The sequence below is a fragment of the Mus caroli genome, chromosome 18 (genome assembly GCF_900094665.2).
Source record: "Mus caroli chromosome 18, CAROLI_EIJ_v1.1, whole genome shotgun sequence".
In the NCBI taxonomy this organism is placed as follows: domain Eukaryota; kingdom Metazoa; phylum Chordata; class Mammalia; order Rodentia; family Muridae; genus Mus; species Mus caroli.
The window spans coordinates 35,012,891-35,023,175 of NC_034587.1; the positions used below are offsets into that span (position 1 = coordinate 35,012,891).

Genomic DNA, 10,285 nt, shown 5'->3' on the forward strand with positions numbered 1-10,285 from the left:
CACACACACACACACACACACACACACACACACTCACACTCACACTCACACACACACACAATCCCTGTCTGTCTCATTTATTGGCACTTGTAAGCAAGGCAGCTCCCCAGTGTCCGCCCCCTCCGCCCCCCACCCCCACCCCCACTGCCCCCCTCACACATAGAGCCTTTGATGGCCACTCTCCACCACTCAGCCTCCCATGCTGACTGGGCCAGCTGTTCATTTCAATCAAGGATAAATTCCTGCTGAGACAAGAACCTCCTATGGGGGTGGGGAGAAGGATGGACTTCAGCAGAAAGACCTTCAGTTGGTCTGAGGGGCGTGGGATAGGATCTGGGCCAGCTTGCTAGGCAGAAGCTAGGAGCTGGGAAGTTCAAGGAGGGGAGCAAGGCTTGGGCTTGCTGCCTTTCTATGTTTGCCCAGATGCTAAATGGTGATTTTGGGGGATTCCCATTCATTCGGCTTTCTCCTCAACAACCAAATCCTAGCTACAACAAGAACCCAGAAGCCTTGAGTACCAGCAAATTCCAGCTCCTAAGCATGTGTCCTGGGCATGCGCAGGCTTGTCTGCAGCATCAGGAATGTGAAGCACTTCCTAGAGGGCCCCTAAAAGGCAGCCAGAGAGGCTGGGGCTGCTGTTGCCCCTTCTTTAACCCCAGCTGCTTCCTTTTTCCTTGCTGGCTTTGCCAGTCTTCTGTAGGTTGTTCTTTTATTCATTCATTGAGTGAGTTTTTACTGAGTATCTACTGTGAGCCAGGCACTGCACTAACATGTCTATAAGAGTGAGCAAGCAGACACCATCCCCAAACCCTCAAGTTTCCAGGTCAGCCGAGGAAACAGGACAGTAAATCACACTACACAAACAAACAACCCCCTCAAAAAAAATCCCAATAAACTCTAGTTAGAAATCATAGTTGTGTGAAGAAAAGCGAAGCAGGGAAGAGGAGATTAAGGAATGCTTCCAGGTGGGGGACTTTGAGCTGCAGTAGTTTTGAGACCTATAGGACAACTTGGTCCTTCTACTCTGGCCAGCCAAGCCCTGGCCCTGAAGCAACAGTGGGTGCTAGTCTTGGAAGCCCCAACAGTTGTTCTCATGTGCTGCCTGGGGAGCATCCTTCCCTTGCTGCCTGTCCCTTTTCATCAATGGGAGGCTTTGCTGGTCTGGAGCGGAGCCCTGGGGGAGATGAACAAGGCTCAGGAGATCTCCCTTCCACAGCTGTGGCTGACTCAGCCCCAGAGTGGCCAAGATGAAGCACACGTCAGGGTGTGATTCGGAGGTGCCAGCCTCCCCACTTCATTCACTTAGCCCTCAGTGAGGACCTTCTGCAGTCCATACATTATGGGATTGATAGAGATGGTCCGCAGTCTCAAGGAGTTGGCAGTGTGTTGAGTGTTGACCTAGTCAGAGAGCAGAAAGAGATCAGAAGGCAGTAAGGCAGGTGAAATCTGCAGGAGTACAGTCAACCACTGCAAGACAAGGAAGAACATTCCAGATGCAGAAAGAACCTACACAAAGGCCCTGTGGCCTCTCACTATGAACAGAAGCACAGGGAGTTCTCTCTTGGCTGCCTCAGGGTAATACTCGTTACCACCCTCCCCTGCTGCTCTCTGGATCACTGTCTGTCCGCCCCTCTGTCCAGCCACATCAGGGTTAGAGCTGGTTCAGTGTTGAAGTCTTCAGTAATCAGGGTGAAGTTCAAAGCAATGGTAGGTCACACTGCTCATACAAAAGGGAAAGAATCACGGTCCAAAGTCCCTGCTGGTTCTGAGTTTCTCCTTCCCAGACTGGGCCTTCTCAAGCCATCCATCTGGCTTCTGATTCCAGCAACTGTTCCAAAGCCTCAAGCCCAGGAAGCTATTTCCCTCTCTCAGGCTGTAACCTGGGCTCTGTCCTGCTCTGCAGCTGTTCCCAGAGTCTCGGGTGCCATCTTGTCTTGTGTGGTTCTTGGATTATTCTTCTCTAACCTACGTGACCTTCTGTTCCTGCTCTGAGACATTATTCCTGCTTGGTTACTCTCTCTCTCTCTCTCTCTCTCTCTCTCTCTCTCTCTCTCTCTCTCTTTCCTCAGATTGGACAGTCTTGGCAGTTGTTCAGCAAATAGCAGCTTCCCACCCCTGTCCCCACCCCCATAGAATAGTACATCCTTGGAGTTTACAGGCTTAGAGTGCTCACTGCTCTTCCAGAGGCCAAAGTTCTGTTCCCAGCACTTTATGTTTCTTGAACAGGAGAGACAGGGGGAAAAAAGAGAGAGAGAGAAACTCTCCCATAATATAGAAAGAACTACTAATATTTTGATATAGAAAAGATGTATATATATATGAAAATCGTAAGCTGAAGCTCTCAGGTCCTGCCATTTAGCCTCGGCATGCTCTCCTGGCTTCAGCCATTGAGATCCCCACCCACTTGGATTATTTTCAAGCAACTCCCAAACATTCTAGAATTTCAGCTGGAATTTCCCGGCCCTTTTATTGGCCATGGTGATGAATATATTTAATTACAGCACTCTGGAGGCCAATGCAGGCAGATCTCTGTAGGTTTAAAGCCAGCCTGGTCTACAGAAGGAGTTCTAAGATAGCCAGGCTTACATAGAAACCCTGACTGGAAAAAAAAAATATATATATATACATACTTTTAAAAATACACATTTTGTATTTGGTTCAATGTCTCCTAAGTCTCTTAATCCCTTTTAGTATAAATGTTCCTTTTCCACCATTTTTGTCTTTTGGTTGCAATTTATTCATGGAGTCATTAACATACTCATTATGTATCTTTCTAAGCATTTTTATTTCTATAGTCAAACAGCATGCATAAGCTTCATTTTTTTAAAAAGTTTGGCAAACTTGTTCACAATACTATCAGTTGTTTTTTTTTAATAGAAATTGAAGTCATCCATCTTTCCAATATTACTGTAGCCTATTTTTTTCTTCTTTATAACATGTTAGGTGAATTCCCTCATGTCAGTAAAAACTCTTCAAAAGTCATCTAAATGTTGCAGAACAGCATCTCATATGGATAGATATACATATATTTTTAGGTGCTAATAGATTCTTGCTTTGCTAACCAAATACACATGCATACACATTGTAACACAATTAAGTACAATCTGCTGTCAGTGTGGCTTTTCCAGGTTTCTTACTTCTTAGCATAACACGGGGAATACTTTGTTGCAGCCCAGCCATAGGCTGCTCCACACCCAGGGTTAGCCAGAACATGTAATGTAGGTGCTTGGACAACCACAGTGCCTTTTCTTTATGCTTACTTTTGTCTTTAAATCTTGGAAGAGTCCCTTGAATCTGCTGCTGGGCTCCAGGGACGCCTGGTGGAAGCCAAGTTCCTCTGTGTGAGATCATCATGGGCTTTTGGGTCATATCAGGCCAGATGGAGTTGCGACTGCACCACTTAACTGGCTGTGTGACTTTGAAAAGGCCTCCAAGGCCTGCCTTCCTCTGCTGGAAATGAGGAGTAATCGTAATCTCTCTCCAGGTGAGGAGCCCATGACCCAGTGGCTCCAGGCCTTAGAGAACCCTTCCGCTGTCACTTGTCAGAAGGTGGCCACCTGTTTGGCCTCTAGCATTTTCCAGACTGCCCAGCCCTCTTGGTTCCAGGCTACCCTTGTACTCACCTTTATTCCCTGGCAGCACCAGCCACTGCCAGGGCGCCCCCCTGACCTGAGTGCTCCAGTCTGTGCTCTCGCACACCTTCATGAGCTCAGTCACACCAGACTGAGGGTTTTTCCTTTGGCTTTCATGAAGACACCTGTGTGAATTTCTGTCCTCTGGGGGCTGTGGGAGGGGGGTGTCCCTCACACCCTCCATCTTTGTCCATGGGGCAAGAGTGAGTTTCACATACGTAGTTAAATCTCACCATGGCAACCTTGCTTCTGAGCATCTCAGGAACTCTCCAGAATTCTGAGGGAGGAGGAAGCCAAAATGTTCAGTGTTCACTTTGCTTCCCCAACCAGTCCACCCCCCACCCCCCACCCCTCAGTTTCTGAGGACAGCCTACCCCCACCCCCACCCACCCCCCTTGCTTTGAGAGCTGACTTCCATACCCTCTGTCTCCTAGGTGACTTGGTTTTGTTTTGTACTTTCCTGACAGGGTTTCTCTGTGTAGCCCTGACTGTCCTGGAACTTGTTCTTTAGCCTCCAACTTAGAGATCCATCTGCCTCTGTCTCTGGGGCATTAGGATTAAAGGGAATTGTCATCACCACCGACTTGGTGACTCACTTTTAACCTTTCAGGGTTCCACCTTAAAATGTCTCAAAGGTATCCAAAAGTCAAAAGACTAGTATGGTGAAGTATGCATAGTGAGTTTTCTTTTTTTTTTTTGTAAACCAAACAAACCTAAATTCACTAGTTACCTGCACACACATGTGCACGCACGCACACGGGTTCTATCCTTCAAGAACTATGGGCAGGCACTACAGGCATCAGAACATTTGATACAACACATACCTTCTAGGACTCCTATAAAATCACAAAAGAGTGATCATATTTGAAGAATTGAATATTAGTATAATAATACACAGTCCACTACCAGACCTTCCCAAATGCTCTCAGTATTGTCCTTTTAATCTGTTCTTTTAAATTTAATCTTAATTTTAAAATTCAGAATTTGATCAAGGAGCATGAATTGCATTTGGTTGCCATGTCTCTGCCCTTGGTTTTTAATCAGAACAGTTTCCCTACCTTCTTTTTTTAAAAAATGCAGTAGATATTTTTGAAGCATCCAGACCAGTAGTCTTTTAAAGCTCATAGTCTGGGTTTGTTGATTCTTTTGGCTAAATTCAACATAACTCAGCAGTCTCAGTAGGAACATTACAAAGTTGGTGTTTGGGATTTCCCAGGGACCACATCATTGGCACTCACTGCCAGTGTGTCCTGTCCCCAGCACTTGACATCTATTTGTCCTGTTATCAGAATTGTTGTTCACTCACTTGGTAAAGGTTGTGTCCCCAGACTTCTTCATTATGGTTATTTTCATTTTTGTTTACTTATCTCTTTTGAGACAAGCTCAAAAGGCTAGCCTCTAACTTTGGGAGCTCAACTAATTACCTCACCTCGGCCTCCATAGTGCTGGGACTACAGCTGTCCATCACAGTGCCCATCCTTATAAAGCTTACAAATAAAAGTATTTATTTATTCATCTTCTTTTAGACATGGAACCCCAAGCCTCCTGCTTGCTAGACAAGTACTGTACCTCCAAACCAGTCCTTGGTTTTGTGAGACTCGGCCTTTCTATATAAGCCAGGCTGGCCTTAACGTCACACTCTTCTTCCCTCAGCCTCCAGACTGCGAGGATTACACACATGTGCACATGCACACATGCACGTACACACATGAACGAGCACACATGTTCTCTTCCACTCTTTAGGGTCTGCTCTGAAAACAAATTCGTTTTACTTCATCAGAACCTATTTCTCTCCCTTGAACTCTTCTCCTTAGCAACTTTTATCTATTTACTTGTTTGTTTGAGGCAGGTTTATCTCTATGTAGCTCAGATTGATCTGAAACTCCTCAATATCTTCCTGCCTCAGCCTCCCAAGTGCTAGGATTATAGGCATGCACCACCAGGCCCAGCCAGGCAGCTACTGTTTATTGGGGGGAGATGAGACTGTGCCAGTGTATGGCAGGAGGTGTGTGGAGTGGTGTGTGTGGGGTTTCTTCCCTCACTCCTGCAAACTAGAATGATTTGATCCTTGAAAATCCACATGATGGCTAGGTATGGCTGTATATACCTAGAATCTCAGCACTCACAAAACTGAGGCAGGAGAATTACTGTGAGTTTGAGACCCACGTGGGTTATATGAGTTGGAGGCCAGTTTGGCTTAAAGAGTGAGACTGTCATGAAAACAAAAAACAGAGACAGACAGAAACAGGGAGCAAGGAAGAAGACACACAGGGAAATTGGCACCATGGGAAAGGCCCAATTGAGCATAATCAGTTACAATTCCATAGCACTCTTAATGTCTTTAAAAACGTGAGTCGCTTCATGTTTTCAATGCACAGTGCTTCGAAGTGACCTAATGAAACTCAGGTGCTCAGGATTCCTACTAAGTGCTTCAGTTGGAGGCAGACATGGTCCCCACACCAGAGAGGTCAGTGTAATGAAGGAGCAGAGGGGACACCCATAGTTCCTGAACCCTGCAGGGCTCAGCTCAGCCCTGGTTCATTTAAGAATCCCCTGGGGCACACTTTATTTACATTGCTAGAACAAAGGTGTGGTTTGACCTTCTGGGGATCAACAGGAGAGAGCCTGAAAGGGTTCCTGGGAAACTGTTTGATGATAGACTGTTTGAGAGTGGGGTGGATATGCTTGTGAAGCAGGGTGGACAGCTTGGTGTGACTATACACTTTATACTGAGGGCTTAGGAAATCACTGAGCAAGTCTGAGCTTGGGCAACTGCTGGGGCCTCCTGAGCTGCCTGAATATTTCTCTCTCATTTCTAGATCTTCCTCTAGTTATGAGACATCCTCTCAAATTGTCCTCAGAAGATAGTCTGATGTCTCAGGCTGTGACAGTAGATCACATCCTATCATGAAGGATGGAGGGATGATATTGAATGAATGCATCTGAGACAGCATAAAGCTGGCTGGCCTGGGGAATGGGCATATTGGGGTCTGGCATCGAAGGGTTATATAAACTCCCCCTATTCCACTCAGGGGCAGGTCTTAGGCATGGGGTGGAGATAAGAGATAAGGATAGGGATTTGGGAACTCTGGGAAGAGGCTGAGGGAGAATAAACAGGACTAACCTTGTCACTGTCTCTGCAGATCCCAAAATGGTGATGAAACTGGCACCTGGCCCAACAACCAGTTTGATACCGAGATGCTGCAAGCCATGATCTTGGCCTCTGCCAGTGGTAAGTGGTACCCATGGGTGTGATAGGGTGGGGATCTGAGGGAGGGGTGTTGCCAGCATAGCTATGGATGAAGTATAAGTCTGTGTGGCTTCTCTAGAAGACCAGATGATCTTTAGTGACATAGCTCCAGGTTGAGGGATAACAAAGGGGTCAAGAGGCCCTTAAAAGCCCAAGCAGAGTGATCACGTGATCCGCTGGGACTGTGAGGGGGTGTGGGGGTTGCAAATCTCACTGTGAGCTGGGTATAGAGGCACATATCTGTGACCTCGGTATTCCCTCTGCCGAGGCAGGAGGATTTCCACGAGTTTGAAATCAGTCTGAGTTACAAAGTAAGACCCTGTTTCAAAAAGACCAAACCAAAACAAACAAGTCTGACTCTGGAAGGTGCCAGTGCAGGTCACATACACCACAGCTCTGCCACTTGCTGACCCTGGGACATGGAGCAGTTTGTTTGTTCTCTTTAAAGTTCAGCTTCATCCACCAAGAAAATGGTAGGATGGCTCCACCAGGTTACAGTGAGGACTGAAGGAGGGGCACAGGGTGTGGTACTGGGCCTGGCACGTGCGAGATCTTGTTAGCGGATGCTCCCAACAGAGTATAACATGGCCATTCGTTTCTGCTCCCCGGCCTCCACCCCAGGAGGACCAGTGCAGTTTCCCCACTAAGCTTAGAAAGAACCTCTGTCACAGCTGTACCATCAACCCTGCCAGTGTTTATACGTGAGGGTGCTCTGGCTTTGGAAGCAGGCCAGTCTGGGTTCAAATCCTTGGGGGTATAGTCTTGGCTGTCCTGGAACCCACTCCATAGACCAGGCTGGCCTTGAACTCGAGATCTACCTGCCTCTGCCTCCTGAGTGCTGAGGTCATAGTTGTGTGATACTCTGGCTTTATAAGGTGCTGGAGAAGCAAGCCCCAGGGCTTTGTGCACGCTGGGCAAGCACAACCCCCGCCCCCCGAACCAGAATCTAACTTGTAGTACCCCCATGAAGGAGCCTCAGTGAAACACATTCCTTTGTATTCTAATCCAAATAATTAAATTAAAATAGAATACATTGTAAGAAAGAGAATCTTAAAACCTGTTGATAAGGACTAACTTCTGGCCCAGGAGACTGGAGTCTGGGAAACTTACAGAAGATCAAGCCCTGCTGGGCCTCAGGCATGAATGCACGCTTTCTTCTTGAGTATAGCTGGGGGACTGGTAGGTAGAAAGCCAAGCCAGGAGAAGCATCCCTACCTACTATCAAGTAGGATGTGTGCCAACCAAACTTTAGGGCTTTGTTTTAACCAATCATCTCTAAGCTCTGATCATGCTTGGTAGAGAGGGGCCTGTGAAATCCCACTGACCTGGAGCTGTGCTCCTAGGGCCATGTGCCTTCTTCGTCCACAGTCACCTTTAGATCTAGTCTTGCTTCCCTCTTGGACCTAGAGGCTAAATTCCTCCGAGTGCCCTCTGCATCGTTCTCCCTGATTCGAGTTGCCTGATAAAATCAAGGGTTCCCAGTTGAATATAAATCTCAGATGAATATATGCTTTTTGTTTGTTTTCGAGACAGGGTTTCTCTTGGTAGCCCTGGCTGTCCCAGAACTTACTCTGACCAGGCTGGCCTTAATGTCAGTGATTCACTGACCTCTGCCTCCTGAGTCCTGGGAGTAAAGTTGTGCCCACCACTGCTTGGTTATATTGGCTATATACCGTTTTAGTATAAATCCTTCTTAAACTGTTTACATGAGGCCAACTATGTAAAAAAGAAAATTTCCAAAATTCAGAGATAGCTGAAAACCATGTATTTTCACTTACTATGACTTAGTAATCTTACCCTTGATGTCTGAGAGACTGAATGAGCCTGGCCTATGGCTGACCAAAGGGTAGAGGAAGGGGACAGATGATAGGAGCTCTCAACTTCTGGGGGACAGGGCTGAGATCCCTGAGAGGCCAGCTGTACACACTGGGCCTGGGGAGATGCCAGTTTCAGCTCTTGAGGGAAGTAAACAGGTCTCTTTAGCTGTCGTGGCCTTGAGCCCTAAGGCCAGAAGGCAGCCTTTTCAGCCCAAATCCAAATGCTAAAAACAGACATGGAAACATTATTTATGGCCCAAAACCTTCCCAGAAGGTCTCTCTGGAGTAGGGCCATGGCCGCATGCATGCTCCCCTGTCAGGGCTCCACCCCTCCAGCCCACACAGGACCTAACCCAAGGCTGCAGCCTTGGGCTCTGTGGGGAATAGACTCCAGGACTGAGGTGGCAGGGTCAAGCCGAGCTCTCACTTTCACACCTACTTCCAAACCCAAGAGCTTGAGAGACTCTGGAGCCCAGCCCAGCCAGCCTAGAGTGGAGAGAAGGGAGGGACCCCTGAGAGAGTACTTAAATAAACACGTGGGGGAGGGGCACCCAAAAGAAGGCTGCGGTTTGCAGCTGTGCCAGTTTTGGGCTCACTTCCTTGGCTAACTCTGGTTATTGTTATTGTGGGGTCTTTGTCTGCCTTGGACTGGCAAGATTAAAAGGACCAGGGGAAGGTGGTAATGCGTTTGGAGCTGGAGGGAGGCCAGTCCCCTTCCTCCACTGGAAAGGATCCCATCTCTTTGCATTTCTAAGTGTGTTTTCTTCTGAGACAGGAGCCACCCCTGGTCCTTCTCTAGGCCAAGTCTTGGGGGTTAGAATATAACCAGAAAGGCCTCTGGAGTCTCTGAACTGACAGAGCTGACAGGGCAGGAGTCCAGTGTCCTTTCTGCATCTTCAATATCTCTCCCTCCTGATCTCATCACGTTCTCTCCCACCAAGTGGCCATTTTGAAGGATTCTCAGAGATCTCCAGTGTATGTAGCATGTGGGGCGGCCTGCCTTGTTGTCATTCAGTGAAGCACTTCCTGCCTTTTTGCTCAGTGTCCTTTCTCAGTTCCTCCACATTCCTTCCTAATTGAGTGCTTAGGGGCAGAGCAGCTCTATACCCCCACCCCCACCCCCCAACACACACCTATCTTCTCAATCCCCTAAATCACTTTGGAATCCTGGCTCTTTGAAACTAGATCTGGGCCCTTCCCCCTTCCATTGGAGGAGGCTGTCGGTTTGAGGGGAAGGGTGACTGAGCCTAGAGGGCTGCTACCTCCTGGAGTTAATTAGGGAAATGTCAGCCAATGAAAGGGGTGGGAGGGGTGGGCAGCTGTTCCCTCCTACCAGGCCTGTTCCCAGAAGGCCTTCAGCTCCAGGACCTTGGGGACTGGATGTAGTGGGTTGTGAAAACCCAGACTCCACGTTGCCAAGGTGGAGAAACCCTGGCACATCACTTGCTTTTCCCCTCATACCCAAACTGGAAATATTTCCTGTCTCCATTTCTCAATCCCTGGTTGATGTCCCAGAATTACTCAACCTCTCCAGTCTACCTCTTTGTTAGCTCCAAGGCCGAGGGTGGAGGCACAGGCGGGGGGGG

At 47.8% G+C, this 10,285-nt stretch overlaps 1 protein-coding gene across 22 annotated transcripts in view; it reads left to right on the forward strand.

The window, feature by feature from the left end:
* LOC110284891 (protocadherin gamma-A4) overlaps positions 1-10,285 on the forward strand; it is a 182,533-nt gene that overhangs the window by 167,131 nt on the left and 5,117 nt on the right. For all 22 annotated transcript variants that reach the window (XM_021150886.2, XM_021150870.2, XM_021150874.2 and 19 more), the window contains exon 3: positions 6,776-6,864. In XM_021150886.2, coding sequence (XP_021006545.1) covers positions 6,776-6,864 — 89 coding nt within the window. The remainder of the gene's footprint in view (positions 1-6,775; positions 6,865-10,285) is intronic.